This window comes from Eptatretus burgeri, chromosome 12, assembly GCF_056783735.1.
Source record: "Eptatretus burgeri isolate ZD-2024b chromosome 12, Ebu_testis_v1, whole genome shotgun sequence".
In the NCBI taxonomy this organism is placed as follows: domain Eukaryota; kingdom Metazoa; phylum Chordata; class Myxini; order Myxiniformes; family Myxinidae; genus Eptatretus; species Eptatretus burgeri.
The window spans coordinates 28419240-28445371 of NC_140972.1; the positions used below are offsets into that span (position 1 = coordinate 28419240).

Sequence of the window (26132 nt, forward strand, 5' to 3'; positions counted from 1 at the left end):
TTCAACAGGATTTACATACCAGATCATTGAATTCAACCACTGATTACTTTTGAGGTCAACATAGGTGAAGAGGTCAACATACGCCAAATTTCTAAAATGGTCAATTTTCATCCAATTGACTTGAAATTTGAAGCAGATTTACATATAATGTCATTGAATTTAAGCATCTATTTTTTTTAGTTCAATTTTGGCCAAAAGGTCAACATCGATCAAAAGGTCAACATGGGTCAAATTTTTTTTATAATTGTCTCTAAAATTGTCAATTTTCATCTGATTAACTTGAAATTTGAAGACCATTTGCATATCAGGTTACTGAATTCAAGCACCTATTATTTTAAGGTCCACATAGACCAAAAGGTCATTGGACAAATTTCTAATATCCTCAATTTTAATCCGATTATCTTGAAATTTGAAGAGCATTTCCATATCAGGTCACTGAATTCAATCACCAATTATTTTTAAAGTCAAAAGGTCAACACAGGCCTAATTTCTAAAATTGATAGGGGCAAAAACTAAATATATATGTGTGTATATATATATATATATATATATATATATATATATATATATATATATATATATATATATATATATATATATGTATATATATATATATATGTACATATATATATGTGTGTGTATATATATATATATATATATATATATATATATATATATATATATATATATATATATATATATATATATATATATATATACATATATATATATACACACACACACAGGGTGAGTCAGAAGTCGCGCCTGATTTCTGTCAGTTGATTGTTTGTTTGCCATTTGTATTACAGTGTACAAGAAGGTAGAAATAAATGAATGATATGTTTATCTAACCATTTATTCAAGAAAAATATATTATGGAACTGTACCAAGCTGTTTTACTTGCAATTTTCAAAGTGCCCTCCCTCGTGATCGATGCACAATTGCAGCCGAGCAGGCACAGAGCGACACACACGTCTGCAGAGTTCGATATCAATTCCCTCAAACTTTGCAGTGATTTGAGCCTTCAATTCCTGAATGGTACGAGGCTTTTCACGACAAACAATGTCTTTCATGAGCCCCCAAAGAAAGAAATCTGGAGGTGTAAGGTCTGGGGAGTGTGCCGGCCACTCAATCGGACCGCGGCGGCCGATCCACTTTCTGGGAAAGTTTTCATCAAGCCACTGACGAACATAACGTCCATAATGAGGTGGAGCTCCATCATGCTGGAAATAACAGTCCTGATCTTGTACCTTGGGCCAAAAGAAGGTTTGCAGCATATCCAGGTAAATTTCTGCAGTGACAGATCCCTCAAAGAAAAAGGGTCCAATTATCCCTAATGGAGATATGGCTTCCCAAACTGTCACTCCAGGTAAATTTACCTCCTTCTCAACTGTCACTCTTGGGTTATTCTCAGCCCAGTCGACACAATTGTGTCTGTTAATTGTGCCATTAAGCTTAAAACATGCCTCATCTGACCACCAGATGTTGTCAAGCATTGTGTCCTCTCCGTGAAGTTTAGCTAAGAACTCTTCGCAAAATTGAAGACGGCGGTCATCATCTCCATCATGAAGGGCATGCAGTAAGCGTGGCATGTAAGGTTTCCATTTTTTCTGGTGAAGGATACGGATAACACTTGATTGGCTCACTTCCAACTCTGCAGAAAAACGGCGAGTTGACTTTTGCGGACTTTGTTCCAGTCTTATGATGGCTTCTTCAGCCTTCGCTACATTCGTTGCCGTTTTCAGACGACTGGACTTCTTTGCAGTGGCTACCGACCCTGTTGCTTCAAATTTCTCGACAATCAATCGTATGTTTCTTCCCTGAGGTGGGTTAACATCGAATTCCTGTGCCAAATGGCGTGCCGCCATCATTGGTTGTTCATTACATTTGTATTTTTTTTTGTATACATTGTCGAGGCTCGTGTGAGAGCAAACACACAACTCACAGCAAGGGGGCATGAAACAAGAGGGGCGGGAGTGGGAAGGACAAAACAGTGGGGAACAGAGACATTTGGAGATCTGTGGAAGGGAGAGGGATGGGACGGGGAACATGGGGAATACAAGATGGACATCACAGGGACTTTCAGGAAGGAAAGCAGGGAATTTGAAAGAGGTGGGCTTTGGTGGATTATTGGGGGTAGAAAAGATCGAGGATTTGGATGGGGGATGATAAGAGGTGGTGGTGAACAGCTGTTTTGAAGAATTGTTTAACAGCTGTTAGTAATGTTTCACGGCCGCAATGCGTTGATTCATGGTTCAATTTGGTGCAAATTCAGTAACTTTCCAAACTCGCAGCAATAACCTGCAAAACAAAATCAAAAATAAATAAATTACGAAAATTAATAATCTGCAAGACAATTATTAACAACATGACTTCCCATAAAGAATCTGACAGCCGAAAAAACAGAAATCGGGCGCAACTTTTGACTCACTACATATATATATATATATATATATATATATATATATATATATATATATATATATATATATATATATATATATATATATCTCAAAAACTTGTGGAGGAGTTATGACAAAACTAGGTGGATGAGTGTTGGTTAGGTGGCGAGAACAAGTGGAATATATTTTGGTTCAGATCCAGCCCATCAGTGGGATACAAAACGTAAACTGTTCAGCCTGGCGGAGTTATGCGCTCTTCCGAGTGCAGTTCAACTTTGTTCTGTTTTTCCAAGTGTGTACCTCTAAAATCACTCGAAGTGATTTTTTCATTTGTTTGCTTGTTTATCTGTCCACTCACCTGCAGGTCACAATTTCAAACCAATGTTCACGAAACTTCACCAAATGGTGGAGTTGGTGATCCGACAGAATCCTATTTATTTTTTAGGTCAAACAGTCTTCCTCGGCCAAAGGTCAAATCTTTTTCAAATATTTAAAATCACTTTTCATCCAATTGACTTGAAATTTGAAGAACATTTGCAAATCAGGTCACTGAATTCCAGCACCAATCATTTTGAGGTCAAAATAGGTCAAAAGGTCAATGTTGGCCAATTTCCTAAAATTGTCAGTTTTCATCCGATTAACTTGAAATTTGATGAGCATTTGCATGTCTGGTCACTGAATCAAACCACCTATTCTTTTTGAGGTCAATATTGACCAAAAAGGTCAACATGGACCAACTTTCTAAAATTGTCAATTTTCATCCAATTGACTTGAAATTTGAAGAGGATTTTCATATCGGTGCACTGAATTCAACCACCAATTGTTTTGAGGTCAGCATATGCCAAGAGGTCAACATAGGCCAAAGGTCAACTTCGGTGCACTCTCTAAAATCCTCAATTTTCATCCGATTGACTTGAAATTTGAATAACATTTACATATAAGGTTTATAGCTCGCCTGTTCGAAGAACAGAGAGCTATAGCGATACCCCCAGCGTGAGCGTCAGCGTGTGTGAAAATGTTAAAGTTTTTGGTGCAAGTTATTTTTTCCTTTCTAATGTTTTTATCTACCACACTATTTTTTATATGCCTGATATATATATATATATATATATATATATATATATATATATATATATATATATATATATATATATATATATATATATATATATATATATATATATATATATATATTGTTGCGAATTCGCGCCCGCCGATGTGCAATCGACTGCGTGTAGCCAAAAGCGGCCGCCTCGCCCACCGGAACGGACAATTCAGTCGTGACCCTCTGGGAACGACCGCCCGGAGCCAGTCACAGGTGGGGGTTTAACCTCACCACGATCGTGCCAATTGCCCACCCGCGCAGGATAGGGTTGCTCGCCAAATTCGACTTACCTAAGTACCTGCGCGAGTGGTTGACCAGGCGATCGTACCACGCCACAGGCCGACTCCGGGCACGAACCGCTTAAGCGGTTCGTTCCGTATTACAGGGATAACCGAGCGGAGTTATCGTCGGCCTTGACGGTTCCGATTAATTACCGGGCGTTTTAAACCCACTATCAATCCCTTACGTGATGCAAGATGGAGATTCAATAAAAGGAAAAGATGAAGCGAAACGGGAAAACAGTTCACACAATGCAGTTTATTTACACACACAGACAAGCACGTATATACAGTCATACAGTCAAAATGCAACAAAAGCAAATGCAAGGATGCAGAGCTACTACCGAATAAAAGGGGGCAATTACTTACACACAGCAATACTTACACAGTTTCTACTTCACGGACTGGCGCCACCCACAGACATTTACACAAAACCCCAAAATAAAAGGAAGTCGCGACTTCCCTGGGCGCGTCCTTCCCTTCCTCCCATGACCATCGGCGTGATCGCGCCTGGCCCCGACTCCTATCGCGGTCTGCGAGCTCGTGCCACGCCTCCCGTCCGTGCCTCTGTGGACAGGCCGCCCGCCAAACCTCGAGCACAGGACGAGAACGAGCCAAGACCCAGCCTCCACAGCTGCCAGAGCAGACGAGTGCAGAGGAAGAGGAAGAGCCAGCGAGGAAGAAGGAACGCGAAGCCAGGACCAGGACGAGAGAAGAGTGAGTGAGATTCACGAGGAAGAGAAGAAGGAAAAAGAAGCAGCCCCAGAAGACGCGAACCCTCCTCGTCCGTTCCTTTTGTAGCGCGGGGCCCCACCCTTCGTTCCGCCCCGTTTCTTGCCTCCACCTTTCTGCGAGGCGTTTCCAGACAGCTCTTGAAGGGGGGCGTGCCCCCACTCCGACCGCCTCATGCCGTGCATCCACCAATCAGGAGCGAGCTGCCCCACCCCTCCCCTTCACACCCAACGAGGTGGGGGGGATTCATGCGGGAGCATCAGGCGGGGTAAAATGGCGGGAAAACTCGCGCACCGTTGTAGGCCTTTCATGGGGCCTTCGTTTGAAGTCTTCGGACGGTCCAAAATGACGATAGAACAGAAAAACGGCCAACTCAAAGAATCTCAGCCCGATAAATCACAAATATTCCCTCTATACAACGGGTTTGGGCTAACTACACATGAATTTACCGAGATATCTCACCTGAGGACTCTTTATGGTATAATGCGAATTTCCACAACCGCAACAAAATATATATATATATATATACATACATACATATACATACATACATACATACATACATACATACATACATACATACATACATACATACATACATACATACATACCAGGTCAGGTCAGGTATGGGAGCATATGCCAGAAAACAGCGCGTCGCTGCGTCCACTTTCCGCCGGTACTCCAGGGGCCTCCGTCTGGCCATCCCCCAGGCAGATGCCTTGCCCATCCCCATCTCCTTGAGATGATGGTCAACCTGCTGCAACCACGAGGCACGTGGTCGGCCCACTGGCCTCCTCCACTCACGAGACTCCCCCGCTGAGAGAATCTGGTGAGCAGGATCAGCGTCAGGAAAAAGAGCCACATGTCCATACAGCCGCAACTGACGCTCACGGACTATGCAGGTAACAAATCTCATCCGAGTCTCACTCAGCAACCGCTCGTTGGACACAAAATCTGACCAGCGATAGCCAAGGATTCTCCGAAGAGACCTGGTACCAAAAGAATTAAGTCTCCGTCTCAGATCCTTGGTCAGAGTCCAAGTCTCGCATCCATAGAGCAAGACTGGAAGTACCAAGGACCTGAAGACTCGGACTTTCGTCCTCCCGCACAGGTACCGGCAGCGCCACACCCCATGATCCAGTGAATCCATGACTCCCCAGGCCTGACCCAGATGTCTATTGACCTCTGACTCACAGCCAGCAGAGACATGAATATCACTGCCAAGGTAAGTGAATCTCTCCACGATCTCAACATCTTCACCACAAACAGACACAGACAGGACAGCAGCATCCAAGATGTCACCGAAAGCCTGGATCTTAGTTTTAACCCAAGAAACCCGTAATCCCAGTGGCTCCGACTCCCCATTCAGCACCCCGAGGGCCCCCAAAAGGATATCTAAAGTCTCCGCAAAGATGACTGCATCATCTGCAAAATCAAGGTCCGAGATCTTGACATTCCCAAACGATGCACCACAGCTTGATCTCTTCGACATCCTCCCTAAAATCCAGTCCATACAAGTGCTGAAAAGTGTGGGGGCCAGTACACACCCCTGACAAACTCCAGTAACAACTGGAAATAAGTCAGAGATGGTACCACCACACTTCACAGCACTCTCAGTACCAGAGTAGAGTTCAGACATCAGATCGATCAGTTTTGGTGGCACCCCACGAACACCAAGAATCCTCCAGAGGACATCCCGATTCACTGAATCGAACGCTTTACAGAGATCAACATAGGCTGCAAGCAGCCCATGCCGAAACTCTCGTCTGCGTTCGGTGAGGACACGAAGAGCAAGGATACGGTCAATCGCTAACCTCTTTGGTGTAAAGCTTGACTGCTCTGGACGCTGGTGCTCAAGCAGATGGTGGCGAACCCTATCAAGAATTAACAGAGCAAAGACCTTGCCCGGCACTGAGAGCAGCGTCACCCCTCGGTAGTTGTTGCAGTCTTGGCGATCACCCTTCCCTTTCCAGAGAGGAACAACAAGGCCCCTCTTCCAATCAGTTGGGATGATGCCTGTGTTCCAGGCAGAGCACAAAACTGCATGCAACGACACGAGTGCAGCATTTCCACCAGCCTTGAAGTTCAGCATGGATGCCACAGATCCCTGGAGCTTTGCCCCGTTTCAACCGGTTCACCGCAGCCCGTGTTTCCACAAGCGAAGGTGGACCACAGTTGATTGGAGGGTCAGCAACAGGGATTGTAACACCCTTGACGTCCAACTCGACAGCTGGGGGATCAGCCCCGTACAACCGCTCAAAGTAACCGGCCCAGCAGGCCTTCACTTCAGACTCCTCTGTCAAGAGCCTACCACTCTCTGCTCTAACTGCAGTGCTCCGAGGGATGGGCTTGGATGAACTTGTATTCCCCTGTAAGCGGGACGAGAATCACCTGTCCACAGGTGATGCTCTACCCCCTCCCCGTACAGTTTTACGCCTCAACTCCCTGAACAGCTCAGCTCTGCCATTCAGCCTGGCCCTGCGACTCTGGTCAATGGTATCCAGTGTCCCTTGAGAGACAAAATTCTTCTTTGCCCTGCGGTGAGTTCCATGACATCCACCGGCAACATCAAGGACGCTGGTCTTGAAGGCACCCCACAACTCTTCAGGACCCCCCCCCAAAGCACCCAGACCCCCCAAGTGTCCACTCAGCCTGTTCGCAAACTCCTCAGCTACTCTCTCATCTCTGAGCTTGCCAACATCCAGCCTCCTCTGGGATGGTACCATTCTCCAGGATTTAAGGTGCAGCTTTAGAGTTGCTACAACAAGCCTGTGGTCAGTATTGAGGAACTGAGCACTCCGGTAGACCCTGCAGTTCTGGATCACCCTCCAGCGACCGTCAATGAGGACATGGTCAATCTCCTTTGCCGCACCGCCAGCGTTGGAATACCAAGTCCAGCGATGAGCTTGTGGGCGCTGAAACCATGAACCAGCTACCCTAAGTCCATGACTTCTTGCAAAGTGAAGGAACTTAGTGCTATTGTGGTTCATATTTCCTGACCCATGGGGACCAACACACTTCTCATAACCATCCCTATCAGTTCCAGTCGATGCATTGAAATCCCCCAAGACTAGAAGTGTATCTCGTCTGGGGCACTGATCAACCACAGACTCGAGCGTGGAGTAGAATGCGTCCTTCACGGTGAGATCACTCGCCTCATTCGGAGCATAAACAGAGACCAGGGAAATGACACCGAAGGAGTGACGAATCCTTAATCTCATGATACGCTCGTTGACCGGTGTTACCTCAATTATCATTGGGGTCAGCTTATTGGACACAGCTGCAGCAACTCCTTTGGTATGGTAACCTTCAGAGCGACCAGACCAATAGTAGGTGTAACCACCCACCATTATCTCGCCGCAATCCGGTCTCCAAACCTCAGAGAGAGCTGCAATCCCGATGTCCAAACGCTTGAGCTCAGATGATAACAGAGACAGGTGATCATCCTCTCTTAGGGATAGGACATTCCAGGCACCCACCCAAAGGGACCGCCTCAGGTTAACCCAAGAAGACCGCCGTCTGGTGGACGACACCTCAGCACCACTCCGACACACTCTTCCGCAATCTGACCCAGGGATAATACCCCGTGGTTTCTCTCCTATCATCAAAGATTGGGGATCCCGAAGGCTTTGCCCCAATCCCGTCATCCGGTGAGCTGCCCTGCGAAGGGAAGCTGCACAGGAGTACTCCCACGGAGTGGGTTTTCAGATTTTTTTGCGTTTTTGTGTTTTGCGGAATGAAGGGTTTTACGGTGGCTGGAGTGCAAATCCTGCCACCAACCTCCTCATAAAAAAGTAACCCAACTGCAGGAGGACGTCCGCACACAGTTGGGCACTAGATATGGATGGCCATTGGCTCACAAGGAGCTCCTCCGCCCTTTAACATGTTTTGTTTTTAATCCTGCTGGGTGTCCATATTCAAACACCCTCCTCACCAGAAAACCTGGTGGGGGAGACGGTTTAGTCGCCGACAACCTGACCATGGAACAGGTTAGTACAGGTTTACATGGTACCTGGAGCAGGTCACAGATCTAACTTGACCTGACGACATACATATCGGGGCATATTATGTGTCGTCCGTCCGTCCGTCTCTCTGTCCGTCCGTCTCTCTGTCTGTCTGTCTGTCTGTCTGTCTGTCTGTCTGTCCGTCCGTTCCTGTCCGCACTCTAACTCCCAAAGTTTTCAACTTTCACGTTTCATATTTGGTACATAGGTACAGAATGCGGAGACGGTGTGTCGCGACATACATTCGTCATCTAAAGTGGTTGCCATGGCAGCCAGGATGCTGTTTTCCATCCGCTCCTGTCCGCACTCTAACTCCCAAAGTTTTCAGCTTTCACGATTCATACTTGGTACATAGGCACAGACTGTGGAGACGGTGTGTCGCGACATACGGTCGTCATCTGAAGTGGTTGCCATGGCAACCAGGATGCTGTTTTCCATCTGGTCCTGTCCGCACTCTAACTCCCAAAGTTTACAACTTTCACGTTTCATATTTGGTACATAGGTACAGACTGTGGAGACGGTGTGTCACAACATACGTTCGTCATCTAAAGTGGTTGCCATGGCAACCAGGATGCTGTTTTCCATGTCGTAGCACAATTCTGTATGTACCTTCTTGTTCGGGCGTATATTGTGCTCACTTGCGCTCTTGTTACTGATTACAATATACAAATACATATGTTGCTTTAAAATTATTTGGATCAGACTTCACTGCAATGCTATATAAAAAATATTGTTAGACAAGTCTTTTAAAAACGATAAATGTATAAACAGGTGAGCATTGGGTGGCTTTGACACCAACTCTCTGGTTATGTATGTTACAAGGAATAATGGATTCGATTTTGGTGAAGATCTGAATACGGATCCAGATCCGATAATTTTTTAAGTGATTCTTCACCATTAAAGGGGCTAAAGCGATTATATAGCACGATATTTCAAAAAAAATGAGACACAGATTCGGACAAAACTTGGTGTGTGAGTTGGTTCGGTGACAATAACAAGCCGATTAAATTTTAGTTGAGGTCCGAATCCAGATCTGGCCTATCAGTGGGATACAAAATGTAAACGAAGCTTGGCAGAGGTATGCACTCTACTGAGTGCCTTTCTAGTTCTTTATTTTGCTCTCCCAACAATGGATGGAGGTCCTCAATGCCGGATATGAAATCAGAGCCATATCCCGAATCATATCGCGTGCTTTTGACATGGTCTGGCACCCTGCCCTGCTCACCAAATTCTCTTCCTATGGGATTGTTGTGGAATTAATTTTTTTCTATTTTATTTTCTTACTTTTTAGTTGACCGTTTTAACCGACTCGATGTAAATCCTGTTACTCAAATGAAAGACACCGATTAATTCACTGTCCACAACGTGAAAGCACATTACATCAGAGAGTTTTATTCTAACTAGGTACTTGGTAAAACGAGATGGTAAAACATCTTCAATGATATGCACTAAAACAAGATTACATTTCCTGGTATTTATATGCTTTTCTGGGAGAGTGGAGAGGGCTGATAAACATATAGGTAAAAGAACTCCAACTACAATACATGTCTTCTCGGTGAAAAGCAAATGACATAATTACAGCAAAAGTTGGTGTTATCAACCAGGTCACTTTGTTCCATAGCAAGACATTCCTTTTATCAACATTTAGGTCAAAAGACTCTTGGCTAAAGGAAAAACATCACTGACAGCCAATGCGACTTTTAGCATAAAAATTAAATTTATAAAACACCAGCAACAATTATAATAGAGAGTACATTAATATAATTATTTTCTCCCACAGGATCCAAGGCCATCTCCACTCATGAATCACAGACCTCCTCTCCTGTCGCAGTCAACGTGTGGCCCTAAATGGAGATCTCATCCCCTCTTCCTTTCCAGGCTGGAGATCCTCAAGGCAGCGTTCTGGGCTCTGTTCTTTTTCTGGTTTTCATCAATGATCTCTCCGACTCTCTGGAAAATCCTCTTTATCTCTTTGCTGATGCTGATGACTCCACCCTCTGCCGTACCATCTTTCGTCCCTCAGACCGGCAAGCAGCAGCTTCTTCGCTCACTGCAGATCTGGGTAAAATCACAAACTGGTCCAACACGTGGAACATGTCTTTCCATCCAGACAAATCTCACACTCTCACTTTGTCTCTCCGAAAGGACCATTTGGAACCCCCCCCCCCCCACCCATCTACTTTCTCAACAATCCTCTGGAAGAAGTCCTTTCTTTCAAGCTTCTGGGTCTCACTATCCCACCATGATCTTTCCTGGCAAAGCCACATTTCCAACCTGGCCTCCAAAGCCAGTCACCGACTGGGAATCCTCTTTCGTGCAAAGTCCTTCCTCGGCCCACCTGAGCTCCTGACTACTTACAAAGCTTTTGTCCGCAGCCTGATGGAGTACTGCTCTGCCCTCTGGGCTGGTGCTCCTGCCTCCCACCTTTTTTGGCTCCATGCTGTGGAATCCAAGGCATTTCGGATCATTGGCATCTCCAGCGATGAGGCTGAGTCTGTGGGCCTCTCACTCTCTCACCGAAGGCAGTTCAGTGGTCTTTCTGTCTTCTACCATCTCACTCCGGTCTCGCCCCCCCTCCCCCCTTGCTCTTTGCGATTTGCCCCACCATATTTCTGTTGGATGCTCAAGGTCTGCCAACAACCCCCTTATGGTAAAACTACCAAAATCACAAATCACTGCTCACCTTCACTTTATTTCCTCTTTTTTTTCTCACCTTTGGAATAAACTCCCTCACTCTGTTCAATCCCATTCTTCCCTCCCAGCCTTCAAAACAGCTGTTCACCACAACCTCTTATCGTCCCCCATCCAAATCCTCGATCTTTTCTACCCCCGTTAATCCACCCCAAACCTACCTCCTCTCATACCCCCTTGCTGTGCGTTGTGTGTTGGCTCTCATACGAGCCTCGACAAGGTATAAAAAAAATAATTGTATTCCACTCTGGAATTGCCAAACATGATTCCAAAATCCAGGATGACTGCACATTTTATTCCACGCTTCTACCTTCTCTGGAACCACCTTTCACGGAGCTGTTCTGTCTCCCTGTTCTCTCCAGGGCTTTAAGCATGTAGTGCACCATCATCTATTGTAATCCCCAATTCTTACCCATTGCCCATTAATCTTGCTTAACTCAACTACCTTACATGCTAGCTTCAGTTTCCTCTTCTCTTCTCTCTTCTCTCTTCTCTTCCCTCTCTTCTTCTCTCTCTTCTCTAACCTCTTCCTTAACCTCTTCCCTCTCCTGTTTTCCTGTTTGTTAATTCATTAGATGTTTGTCTCATTGTTAGTTTTACGTTGCTCTTCCATGAGACACGCTCTTGCAAAGAAAAAAGAAATTTGGGGATGCATTGTCCCAATAGTTGTCCTCTTGCATTCCCATCTGTGCATTCCTGTTATTAATGATCTTCAAGAATGGAATTCTGCAAGGCTCAATCTTAGCATTCCTGCTGTTCAATCCGTACACATCAGACCCCCCTGAGTAAACAGGTTCCAAATTTCCCCACCCCGACCTTGTGATCCTGTTCCAAGCAAGTCTTTTGAGGAAGTTGACACTCTGAACCAAGATGTTGCTTCTATGAACCACTGCTACCACCAATGGTTCCTACGTCTCAACATTCAGAAGTCAGTCTGCTCTGTTTTCCACCTGCAGAATTGTAACACAGACAAGCAGCTGGTAAGTCAAGCTCAAAAACACCCAGCTTCCCTTCACGCATGCTCCTATCTACCTTGGCGTGCAAATGGACCGGTCCCTGATCTTCAGGCATCATGCAGAGAAAGTAGCAGGGAAAATAGCTGCAAGAGTTAAGCTTGCTTGGCCAAGACTGGGGAGCTGATTTCCCTACCTTACACACTTAACACTTGCCCTGGTGCATGCCCCTGCAGAACACTGCATTTCTGCATGGGGTAGGAGCCACCTCACCCCTTCCTTAAGGGTTGTCAGTGGATGCCCTCATGCTGCCTTTCCCTCCACCTCAGGCAGACATGGCACCCACCATTAGTCAAGTTTAATGATTATGATGATGATTCTTTGGCGGAAGCGGAATATAATGGCGTCATGCAGGCAAACCCAGACTTCACAGTATAAGTTGCTATATCCTATCTCGCTAGCATCGTAATATTTCTCGTGATTGAGTGTCAAGTTTTGTGCAATCTTTTGGGTGTAAATTGACAAGTTTCTATCCTGTCTGGAATGTCACTTTCGTCTGCCAACTTTTAGGTTTATTGGCTCTCTGACAATCTCTCTTGACCTTTCTTTTATATCTTCTGACCATATATGTCTTTACTGTGCCCAACATTTATTTAATAACAGCTTATATAATACTCATTTCCAATGTGGTGACCACTTGTGTTTTATCCTCTTCTTAGTCTCCTTCACCCAAACATTTCAGTCTGTGCTGTCATTTCCTTTCTGCAGTTGCATGTTTGTTAAAACATCACGGGCCATTAACTTTCAATGGGAAAATGGCATTAACTTTTAATGGCACGTGCACTGACCGTTGTTTGGAGGGCAATTTCCTTGTAACAATGAAAATGTAATAACTGCAAGTATACTTCATATAGGTTTAAGTTATTTTTCAATTCTCTTGTTTGAAAATGAATATTGTGCATTTACCTGCTTGTGATCAGTACATTTTGGAATATGTACCAGAGTTTCGAGATCTAGTTTGATTATTGTGCTTTCTGGATGCAGGAGGAGACTGTGACCCAGCTGGAAATGCAGTTGGAGCAGGCGGAACGTCGGTCAGTAGCAGCTTGCCTTGACAAGGCTGCGGTGGTGAACCAGCTGACACGCAGTTTAGAGGAGAGCCAGCAGCAATGTCAGAAACTTCTTACAGCTGGTTGTTTGTGTGCTGAAATTTGCTCATTCTTGATCTCTTTCTTCCCTCACACACACAATTTTTCTGCTTCCTTCGCCAGGCCATCTTTTTCTCTTACTACTATTGCTCTTCCTTTTGAGGGTAAAGAATATTTATTTGGCGGTATCTCGGTTCATAGATTTAATTAATGTTTTCTCCTTTAGCAGCATAAATACTTTTATCATATGAGATCGATCTTGTGACACTGGTTGTTGATTATATTGGATATTAAAACCCAAAATGTTAAATATGCTTCATTTTATTTTATTTTTGCTGCAAGATAAATTAACCTTCCTTGCTTGATCTGTCCTAAAACCAATCTTGCTTCCATTTCTTCTTCTTCTTCTTCTTTTTGTTTTTTTAAATCAACAGTTATACAAGACCCACAGACAAGTTTGTACATTTATATCCCCTTTTACAGTTAGGAGACAGTGGACAAAACAAAGCTGGTATAGGGGATTTTTTTTTTTATCTGAGATCCCAGAATCATGAGCTGTGTGCTAATACAGGAACACCAAACAGGCCAATCCCAACCTAAATGATCACGTCTGGGGATAAACCAAAATATTGTCTGGATAATGGTGACCAAAGTTAGTCAAGGTCGACTATACCTGATCCATCATTGGCAGGTGTGCCCTTAAGTGTGCAGTGGTGTGTGCTATAGCTTGAGTCAAGGTACTTGTTAAAAAAAAGCAATTTGTTCTCGGTTTTGCAAAACCTTCTTCCTCTTCTTTTCCATTTCTTCTTCCTCTTCTCTTTCCTCTTCTCCTTCCTCTTTTCCTTCCTCTTTTCCTTCCTCTTCTCCTTCCTCTTCTTCTGCTTCTTTTTCTGCCTCTTCTTCCTCTTCACTTTGTCGTCTTCACCTTTCCTTTGCCTTGTTCACCTTTTCTTCTCCTTCACCAAAAATTACAGCACTTGAGGTGGTGTGCGCCCTTGTGGGTTGGAGTGATGCAATTGGTGAACATCCCTATAAAAGCTTCATTTGGAGTATTGTATGCAATCTATTGATCTCTTCATAAGGATAATGTAATTGCATATTTAGCAAAATTACCAATCACAGAGGTTGCTTAAAAAAATTAAGATTTTTTCAATGTTTTTTTCAGAATGAAACATTTGATGCTATGCAAACCATTTGGCCATTTGCCTTGCATCTTCCTATCAAGTGTTTTGATTGTCCTCTATCCTTGCTTTAATTGGTAAATATGTCATGTCCGGCAAGAAAACTAACAGGTGTAAAATATAAAACGCGTGCCATTTTATTCTCATTCCCCAATAAATTTCTGTAACACTTTAGATTTTCTCGTCGCAACCTGGTTGTGGAAATATGTGGAAAACAAGACAGGGCTCAAGCTAGCATCCATTTACTTCTCTTTCAAAAACGTGCCACAGTTCCCTTGTTGTGTTGTTTTTATCATCAATGGAATATGATTGAACTGTTTAATAATAATAATAATAATAATAATAATAATAACCATCAGTAGCCCCAGGCATTCTCACTGTAAGCCCACAGCCTCAAGAAAGCTGGCCAGTCCAATCGGTTTCTCCCCAGAGATCGGGAAGAGAAAAAAATGTTCAATAGTTCTCTGTATTGTGCAAGTTGTAATTAAGTGTACTGTACAGTGTCAAGTTCATGGTGACAGGGTGGGCAGAACGTGTCCTGAGTTTGATCGCGTTTGTGTATATGGGTTTTAAATGTGGGGTGATGACCGGAATGAAGTCCAGATAATGTTACTCTGGATGAGCACGGGAGGGTTGGTTCAGATGTATGGATCATGGGGTGTGGTTTGTTGAGTATTTTTTATTGTTGTGCTGTTGGGAGGTTTTTATGTGATGAAAAGGTGTTGGTGTTTGTAACATGTGCTTGCAAGCCATAAAGAAAGTTTGAGATCCAAAACTGTTTAATGACCACATTTATAGCCAATGCACATTGCACATTTTGTGGATATATCGCTCCTGTGTAAACACTGTTTTGACACAGGTTCTGCCCAAGAGATGGGGAGGCTACATTTGGCCCTGCAACAAGCTATCGCTGCTAAGAACTTGAGCGAGTCAACAAATGCTGCACTGCAGGTGGGTCTCAGCATGTGATATCGTACCAGCAGAGAGCTCTTGGGGTAAACACAAGATGCACTCCGGGCTCAAACAAAAACAAATTTTTAATACAAATGGATTTGCATGACAAAAAGGCATTCTACTTTATTTCCCATCAACAGGAGGAAATCTCGGATTTCAAGGAGCAACTAAGTGCTTATGAAACAGCAGCAAAGCTTGGGGTTCGTTTTGGAGATGTCAGGACCAAGCAGTTTCCAACGTCTGAATCATACGTGGATCTTGCCATCAAACGTCCGAATGATATGCCTGAACATAAAACGTGAGTTGTGAGAGTGCCACATGTGGAAGTGAGTTTTTAGTAAATGCATTTTACGTGTGCAAAGATGTCAGCTTCTTATGTATTTTTTTTTTTACTGCTTGCCTCTTTCACACTCATTCTGGGGCAAAACCATGGTGTTGAATGTACATTTTGCATAGGTTTTCGAACATTGTGAAGTCATTCCTTTCTCGGTTTTATTTATTTATTTATTTATTTTGGATGTAGCAATTTGCAAAGGGGAGAAGGATCCCTGACCATGTATTTTAATTGTGAAAATGTTGCACTTATCACTTCATGTGATAGTTTTTAGCTTATCTGGAATGTAGTTTCAGGAAGCTTTATGGGATGGCACGTCGTCCGTCCACAAACACTTACAACTTCTTCTCTGAAACTACACCCACAATTTTGATGAAACTTCACAACAACCTTCATCATCCGGTATTTACCAAAGCTTAGTCACTGCATGAAAAGAATCGGGCCCTGAGGGAGTCTACAGGGGGTAGCCCCCCAAAATAGGAATTTTCTCTCTTCTGAGAAACTACACACACAATTTTAATGAAACTTGACCACAACCACCTGTGATGTACTAACGTTTGTTCACTGCATTAAATACAAAATCTATAGGAATTTACTTTCTTCTCCATTAAATATTTTGTGGGTTACTCACACCGATCAGTGGTTCCCTGGTTTTCTTATCCAGCCGCTACAAGGTGAGCGCCCAGGGGTATTGCCCCTATATTTTTTTTTAGTTCCATTTGTGGGGAGTATCTGTACAAAATTCATGCTCTACCTTGGAATCGTCCTTTGTACATAATGTTCATAAGAATTCACTTCTGTGCTCTTTCCTTTCCCTTTCCTTGTTTATTCAAATCTCATTTTTCTTTGTCAACACAAAACTAACCTGGAACCTGTGATGCCATATTTGGTATAAACTCATAAATTTGTTTAATAATTGTGGGGAAAATGGTGCTTGAATTTGGATTTGTGACAGAAAAACGTAAATTAGAAAGACACTCATTCGAGCGCATACCTCTGCCAGGCTAAACAGTTTATGTTTTGTATCCCACTGATGGGCCGGATCTGGATCCAGACCTGAACAAAATCTAATCAGCTTGTTCAACTCGTCCACCAAGTTTTATCATAAACTGCTCACAACGTTTTGAGATATTGTGCTATTTACTGTACTAACGAATGCAACCCGTCACCTCGCTGACGTGAGTATTTAGGAGAAAGGGAGATTTAGGGGTGGAGGGGGCAGTGTGGAGAGTGACACCTCACTAAATGTCGCTTATACACTCTGGGGGGGGAGTGGGAGCAAGGAAGAAGGGGGTGTGGGGACGGTGTTTGGGAGGAGGTAAGTGTGAAGGAAGGTGTTTGCGACTTGCATTTCATCGTGGGACTTGTGGAGGGGAGTGGGGATAGGACAGGATTGAACAAAATCTGATACGTTAAAATGGCGCATTAATACAGCACGTGGAGACCGCTGGGAAATTTCTGTGGGGGTGGAGAGGGGAGGGGGTTTGGGAGGAGGTAAGCATGAAAGAAGTGAGGGGAAGGGGAGGCGGCGTGAGGGGAACGAAAGGCGGCGTGAGGGGAAGGGGTGGCGGCGTGAGGGGAAGGGAATGCGGTGTGAGGGGAAGGGAAGGCGGCGTGAGGGGAAGGGAAGGCGGCGTGAGGGGAAGGGAAGGCGGCGTGAGGGGAAGGGAAGGCGGCGTGAGGGGAAGGGAAGACGGCGTGAGGGGAAGGGAAGGCGGCGTGAGGGGAAGGGAAGGCGGCGTGAGGGGAAGGGAAGGCGGCGTGAGGGGAAGGGAAGGCGGCGTGGGGGAAGGGAAGGCGGCGTGAGGGGAAGGGAATGAGGGGAAGGGAAGGGAAGTCGGTGTGAGGGGAAGGGAAGGGCGATGGCATGTTCTTACATGCAGTGACATTTGCACCCCTCCAGTTGGCTCACTCAGAATGTGATTTGTACATGCTACACGTTTGAGAAACACTGGTGTGCTGTTAGAGATAGAGATAGAGATAGAGATAGAGAGAGAGAGAGAGAGATAGAGATAGAGATAGAGATAGAGATAGAGATAGAGATAGAGATAGAGATAGAGATAGAGATAGAGATAGAGATAGAGATAGAGATAGAGATAGAGATAGAGATAGAGATAGAGATAGAGATAGAGATAGAGATAGAGATAGAGATAGAGATAGAGATAGAGATAGAGATAGAGATAGGAGATGGGTGGGAGAGAGATGGAGAAGAGGAGAGGAGATGGGCGGGAGAGAGAGAAGGGGGGGGGGTGATTCCGGCAGATAGCTTTCCTGTTTAATGTCCATCCGAGAGACACATTGATGAATCGCCTTGTTTTTGAAAACACTGGGATGACAGTTTATAACTTTATTGGGATTCAAACCCAGTCTCGACAGCTCAAAGCGAGTGTGCGTACTTCTTGGCTGTCTTGCCTTGATGTGGTGATTCATTGCTTTGTAACAACTGAAAACATTTTTTGCTCGTTGTAATCATCTAATTTATTTTGCCTCCCTAACTCTGGAAATATCCCCATGGAGGACCGTGCTGCAGTATCACTATTGAAGCCATAAGAGTGCTCTTAAAGTGGCTTAACCACGCAAGCAAGCACTCCAACGAAACGGTTGAAGAAACTTTAAAAAACGAAATGTATAATTGTTTTTTAAAACTATGTATGTATCTATGCCAAAGTGATGGGTCGTATAATGAAAGAAGATTGTACAAAAAGAGGAAATGTGGTGTAAAATATAATTACACATTTTCAGTGAGCCAGCTACCACGTAACGCACCGCATGACAATGCAGGGTGAAACGCAGGTGAGTGTGGCCTTGAACTTTGTTCATGTTGGTCGATATATTCAATGACAGTGCAAATATTGTAGAGCGCTCGCCAAGTGTCTTAAGCACTTCAGCGAGCACTCCAGTGAAATGGTTGATAAGGAACGGCAGGCTTGGCAAGCAATTAGCGATCGCTGCTTCGTCATATAAACATCATGCACCCAACAACACCCAGACAATGTCTCAATTGGACAAATGAACACTTTTTGTTTTATAGCAGTCAGAACAACTGCTGAAGTCAATAAAAAAACAATTGTATTTTGAAATTCGTCTCAGATTACTCGATTTTAGAGGTCCCGGACGCGTCTAGACACGGACACCGCCCAGACGCGAACACCGTCAGGAGGGTGAGAGGAAGAGAGAGAGAGAGAGAGAGGGAGACGGATGGGGGGAGGGGAGTTAGCAGTGAGAAAATGTTATGCTTTATGAACACACACACACACACTGACATTTATTATTATAGATTGTGTGCATTTATTAGTATAGATTGTGCTTGGCCCCATCTCTCAACGGTGAAGAATCACTTTTAAAATTCTTGGAACCGAATCTTGTGAACTTTCTTTAAAGTTCAATCTGGGACTCAGCTTGTTCCTTCCTGCTGGCTTCTTTCTTCTTCCATCATGTTCTGATGACTATATACATTTATTTTTTAGTAATACTGTATTCATATATCTTGCCTGAAGACCCAACATTTGTCTGAGAATGATTCATCAATGTCTAAGCTTCATCACTTCCTCTTATGGATTGTTGTTATGTTTCAGCCTTTTCTCCTTGACCATCTATCTACTGAGCTTTTTGTTATTGTTGCTGTTCTTTTTTCGGGACTTCATAGAGAGAGTCAGGGAACCATTATTTCGAGTTCCCTTCTTGGGAAACTTCCACGTGCAAACGGCACAATGAATGAACAGAAAAGTTGTAATACAAAAAATCGCAGTCTTTGCTCTCATTGTCTTTCCCCTAATTGGTTCACGAAAAAATATTTTCACGAAAAATATAATTTTTTCATGAAAAATATAAGTGACCTCTATATTCGTTATTGTTGTGTGTCTGTCTGTCTGTCTGTCTGTCTGTCTGTCCCGAGCGTAGCTCCGTGGGTTTTGATCCGATCCTGATGAAATTTTGGTGGGAGGTTTATATCATGATCTAGTTGTGCTTTCCTGAAAATGGGCGTGGTCCGCCCATAATGGGCGGAGCCATGCCCAAAAAACGTGTTTTTAAGGGGTGGCCTATTTCAATTTGCATCTTCTCCTCGGGGGTTTATCGAACCTGGCAGGGGTTTCGGTATTTGTTTGCCCAATGGCACCTGCATAGCCCCACGGAGCTCGATTTTTCATTTTCGTCCCAAGGTCAAGGTCACAAGGTCACGAACTTAGAAAATTGCGATTTTGACATAAATATCCATCTTCTCCGAGGGGGTTGTCGAATCTGGCCGGGGTTTCGGTATTTGGTTAGCCCAATGGCACCTGCATAGCCCCACGGAGCTTGATTTTTCATTTTAGTGTCAAGGTCACAAGGTCATGAACTTAGAAAATTTCGAATTTTGACGTAAAATTCAGACGACCGCCCAAACTTTGAGAGCTGGGATGACAATATTTTTTATGCATAATCTTGAGGTCATTCCCCACCTGAAGTCTTGAAACCATTTTTCTCTATCTCGAACACCTTGCCCGTGGCACCCCCTTCAAGTTTGTTTTTACGCTGATTTCATCAAAGTATGGATAATCCGAGGAGTGTGAAATGCCATATAGCCTATATGACGTTATATTGTTCCTGGAATGTTCCAGAGGAATTTTTGCACCAAAGGTCATAATCCTTGACCTTTGACCTTTAAAGTTCACAAAGGTCAAATTTTCAAAGTTGTGGGAATCGAACTGGGTTTTCGACCTTCTTCGACGAACTAACTCCACAAAGCTATAGCACGTATCCTGTTACCTCATTTTAATGTCCACGACATTGTTTTGGGACCTTTAAAGGTTATTCAAAGGTCAAATTTTAAAGTTGTTGAACGAAACCGGGTTTTCGACATTTTGCAGCTAATAGCCTGTCACTCGTACCACATCATGTTGATCATTTTTATAACTTGGTCAAACATCATCACATTGTCTCATCCTTGACTTCTGAAACAATCTACATCGTCAAATACCGCTCGTGAACCATCGTCGTCTTCAGACTTGTTTAGATTACACTTGTCCCATCAACTATATCAATATATTTCCTTCAGAACTACTTTAATTTCATGAAAAATCTACTACTACTACTACCACTGCTACTACTACTACTACCACCACCACAAAAATCCCAACTCCAGCCACACTCTCCTGCTATCTTTTTTGAGCAACTCTCAACCCCTTAATTCCTCATGTACATAGTAAATTGATTGCACCTAACATAGTTCTAACTCTACAGTGCTGTGCACTGTATTTTGTGATGGCTTCTCATCAACAAACACTGCTCACTCATCCCTTGATGAATTTCTGAAATATGAATTCCCTGGGTTGTACTGCAGAACTGGAACTTCATCTCAGGACTCGATGGAGGAGCTGCTTTACTCCTTGCAGGAAGAGCTGCGCAGGGCTTTATCTGCAAACCGAGAAAAACGTGCCCAAATAGCAAGGCTCAATAAAGATGTCCAGTCTGCTGAAAGTCAAGCAGAGGAAGCTTCCTTGCACAAAGATAAGGCTCATCTGGAAGCTGAAGAATGGAAGGTAACTGGTCTGAGAATAGCACAACTTTTCACTGCTTTTGACTAACATTATTTATTTTCTGGATATGTAATGAGATAAACGTCTTTAAATTTGTTACCATTGTTTCATGATGATGCATATTCTTTGAAGCGAGAGAGTTTGTTAGTTTAATTTTAAAAGATTTCTAAAAAAAATAGGGGAAGGCTTCTTACTGTTGTCGGGTTTTTCTTCAAATGGCACTTCCAATTTTTAATGGTACCCAGAGTTGCTGAGACACACTCCCCCCCCCCCCTTACAGGAGTACAAAACCACTGTTTAGAAAATTATTTTAATTTATGAGCTCACCTGGAAAGTAGATCTGGGAGCTTATGGGATGGCGCGTCGTCCATCCGTCCATTCGTCTGTCCTTCCACATATACTTGCAACTTCTTCTCCGAAACTACACATACGATTTTGATTAAACTGTACCAAAACATTCATCACTGTGTATGTTCCAAAGTTTGTTCATGGCATTAAAAAAAAATCGGACCCAAAGGGGGTCGATGGTGGTTGCCCCCCAAAATAGGTATTTGCTTTCTTCTCAGAAACTACACGTGCAATTCTGATGAAACTTGACCACAACTTTCATCACCCATGATGTACCAAAGTTTGTTCATGGCATTTAAAAAAAAATCCCAAGTGTAAGGGGGTCTACAGGGGGTTGCCCCCCAAAATAGGTATTTACTTCCTTCTCCATTACATATTTTGTGGGGCATCCACACCTTCCAGTAGTTCCCTGGTTATCTTAACCAGCCATTACCAAGTGAGCGCCCAGTGGTATTGCCCATATTTTTTTTTCCCTGCGCTCTCAACCCTCCAAATTTCCGAGCTGTATCTCGGAGCCGGCTGGGACAATCGGAAGAAAATGTTGCATCAATAAAGTCAATCAATATTCCGTGGGGGCTGACCTATTTTTTAACCTTGACCTAATTTTAAGGTTTTGACCTCGTTAGTCATTTCAACATTTTTCACCACAACTCGACAAGTTTGTCCGATCGGACCGAGATTTCCCCCTTTAGATAGCTCAGCGTTAGGCGCATTTAAACTTTATTTGCATCATATCCCTCCGGGTTAAAGGTCAAGGTCTTGCATCCCATGACATACAAAACCACCATTTCAGATTTTTCTCCCCTTTTATTTTTATTTTCTTTCAATGGTTGAGGACTTTTAGAATTAAATTTTTCATCAATAATGGGAATAAAAAGTATGTGGGGTTGACATGGCTTTTTTGATCTTGACCTAATTTTAAGGTCATGACCCATTTATAGATGTTTCAACATTTTTCACCACAACTCATCTGAGGTTTTTTTTTCACTATAACTCAACAATTGGAACTAAATTGCCTTCTTTAAATAACCTAGAGCAAGGTGCATTTCTGCTTAATTTATATCATACCCCTTCGAGTTAAAGGTCAAGGTCAAATGGCATTCTGAAAAAAATAAATTTTTTAGTCATTACTCAATTTTACCAATGTCTCAATTTTGCCGGAGTCTCAAAGACCACTTGGCCTTCCAATATATTTTTTGCTTCGTAATAGTGAATCTTCACTGATGTGCACCAGATATTTCATTCGTGACCTTGACCAATTTTTTTGGACTGTGAACTCAACAACAACAAAAAAACCCGTTTTGATCAAAACTTGAATAATTTTTCTCTGATTTTCATTAGTTTTATGGATAGATTGTAGATGGAGACACAATTTCTTAATTTACACTCGATGCCTAAATGTTGAAGGTCAAGGTCGTATGGTGGTTTGAAAAAAATATGGCCATCATTGGATCGCGGGCCGAGGGTAAGTCACGGGCATTCACAGATAACTAGTTTAATTTAGCCCCCCCCACCCCCCATTTCTCATTCTATGCTGCGTTTAACATTTCACATGTACAGTGCAGCATCTGTATTCCACGTGCATGCGAAAGTTTGGCGTTTCAGGGATTTGCTCCATTGTTTGCATTATTCTTTACATCTGTTGTTAACACTTTGTTACGCCTCCAGGTATCCGGTGTCAAATTTGTATATGTATGACAAAAAGTAATTTGTTCCTGGGAAAATTTGTATTCACGAAAGTTATGAAAATACAAAAATGTTATTAATTTTATCTCACACCCAAATCTGAAATTCAGGAATCCAGTGTTTTGGCCTTTTCCTGAGACTGCAGGCCATGTGTTCACAGATCCTGATTTGCATAACTTATTAGTAAGCATGTTTTTAGATGAAAGTAAAATCTGTTCCACATTTTACATGTTTGTGAGTGTGAGGGGGCTGGGGCGGATAAATGCACGGGCCTGCGTGCCCGTGCCCAGGGCCCCGACTTCGACGGGGATAAATATATTTGCTGTTAAAATGTTTATACCAGATCCACCACTATAAATGTACACTGCTCCTTCCGAATTCCATATCTAGGCGATGCATGATGGCATCGCCGGGCACCGAAGGAAGGGAGTGCTCAATTTTCACTCCGTTTGTTTTCTTGTTTGTTTATTTGTCTGGGTGATATTTCAGCCATCTTTTGAGCGAGCGAGAAAACTGAAATTTGGGGACAAAAGTGAAGATGTGCTTTGGCAAAAACGGTATTTTTTATTTTCTGACTAATCAATTAATTGATTAATTACTGAATTATTATCGATTTATTAATTCCTTATCTATTTTCTTTCTCATCTGGGCAATATTTAACTTAATTATTAATTAACTTCATTATTTAAGATAATTATTTAAGGCTTATTAATTAACTTAATTATTTAAGGCAATATTTAATTAACTTAATTATCATCGATTTATTAACTCCTTATTTATTTTCTTTCTCATCTGGGCAATATCTCGGGCACCCTTTTTGGACATGACAGTGAACAAGTGATTTGGTTATAAAGAGTATTTTTGATTTTTTGATTAATCAATGAATCGATCAATTTTTCATTTTTCGATGAATTACTTAATTTTCAAAAAGTTACAGATTCGGATGAAACAGTGGTGGTTTCAGGATGCTATTTGGCAATTGATTGTGAAATCAATTGTTTTAAGACTATTATTAACCTCCGCCATCTTCGAAGATGGATGGAGGTTACTGTTTTCACCCCTTTCTGTTTGTTTGTTTGTTTGTTATCTTGCCAAAACGAAGTTTTTGCAAGATATGTTAGTCAGCTTGTATGTTTTTTTTTGTTTTTTTTTTTGTCTGTTATCACGTATAAAAAATTCTGCAGAGCACAGATATCATTGGAAATTTTTGTAACTTCGCATATCAGAGGCCTATAGAGGTCCCTATCAGTGCACAAAATTTTGAAGGCCAAGGTCAAAGGTCAAGGTCACTTTGTCGCAAATCAGGGGAGTAGACAAAACCCTTATTTTTTGAGTAATTTTGATCGGATCGTCTTCAAACTTCATGGGAATATAGTTCATGGTCTGGTGCTCAGCTGATTAATTTTTTGGCGCGATTGGCCTTTACCTTCATGGTTAGCGCCTCAGGTCAAACATATTTGACCCCAAGGTCAAATTTTCAAGTTTTAGGAACCATATCGTGTAGTACCTCAAATTGAACACCTCGATGAGTGCTTTCTAGATATGTCAAGCTTGAGACATTATGACGTCATTTGGTGACGTTATGAGGCAAATGCATATTTTTCATGGTTACTCTGTTGAACGATTCTCATCGGAATCTCTCATAGGCAGATATTCCTCAAGAGTCGCTCCTGGTGGATAGCAGCTCTGTTCACCTCAGTGTGACCTTAAAGAAGTCACACGTGGTCACCTTTTGGCAAGATACGGGTCACCCTGAGGGTGACATTGGTTTTTATTTGTTTGTTTGTTTGTTTGTTTGTGAACAATATTACGGATTTCGACGAAACTTGGTGGGGGGGTGGGGGTTACGTATGGTCCAAGGATCATGCCATTAAATTTTGGACTTGGTTCCCCCCCCCCCAAAAAAAAATTGTTAGAGTAAAAAAAAATATATATTTTTTGCATTTCTACTTGTTTTAAGTGATTTCCAACCCCCCCCCAAAAAAAAATTGTTACCCCCCTCCCAAAAAAGGAAATTTTTTTTGCATTTCTACATGTTTTAAGTGATTTCCAACCCCCCCTCCAAAAAAAAAATTGTTTGAGAAAAAAAAATTTTTGCAACTTTTTTTCAACAAAATTTCGATTTTTTTTTTTACATGTTTTAAGTCATTTCCAACCTCCCCCCTCCCCCCCCCCCAAAAAAAAATGTTGGAGAAAAGAACTATAACTCTGTCAGCACTGTTGACATCATATTTAATGAATAAGATATAAGGTTCACTTGAGTGACCCAGCAGTATTGGCGGCGGAGGTTTTGCACTCTACCGAGTGCTCCCCCTCTAGTTAACCTCCGCCATCGAAGATGGACGGAGGTTACTGTTTTCACCCCTGTCTGTTTGTTTGTTTGTGAACAGTATTATGGAAAAACTCCTGGACAGATTTCGACGAAACTTGTTGGGGGGGTGAGGTATGGTCCAAGGATCATGACATTAGAATTTGGACTTGGTCCAAAGTCCAATATTGTCGCTATGGTGGCCATTTTGAAAAAGTATTTGAATTTTTGTTTTTTGCATTTCTGCATGTTTTAAGTGATTTCCAACCCCCAAAAAAATTTGTAAGAGAAAAAAACCCAGAAATTTTGCACCTTCTTTTTTCAAAAAAATTCCGATTTTTTTTTTATTTTTTTATTTTTTTATTTTTATTTTGGCATTTCTACATGCGCGTCGATCTAGTTTACTTTATTCAATCGTGGTTCAGTAGAGTCTGATCCGTTTTGACCAACAATGAATAGGATATCAGGTTCACTTAAGTGACCCAGCAGTAT

General features: G+C 42.7%; 1 protein-coding gene across 18 annotated transcripts in view; it reads left to right on the forward strand.

The window, feature by feature from the left end:
• Positions 1-26132, forward strand: part of CEP152 (centrosomal protein 152) — a 177380-nt gene that overhangs the window by 71764 nt on the left and 79484 nt on the right. For 17 of the 18 annotated variants that reach the window (XR_015050285.1, XM_085849977.1, XM_085849972.1 and 14 more), the window contains 4 exons: positions 13210-13357; positions 15354-15445; positions 15589-15746; positions 21103-21301. Coding sequence is in view for 17 of the 18 variants with exons in the window: in XM_085849977.1 (XP_085706103.1) it covers positions 13210-13357; positions 15354-15445; positions 15589-15746; positions 21103-21301 (597 nt within the window). In the remaining variant the exon portion in view is untranslated. The remainder of the gene's footprint in view (positions 1-13209; positions 13358-15353; positions 15446-15588; positions 15747-21102; positions 21302-26132) is intronic. The other variant, XM_085849979.1, reaches the window with a different exon arrangement.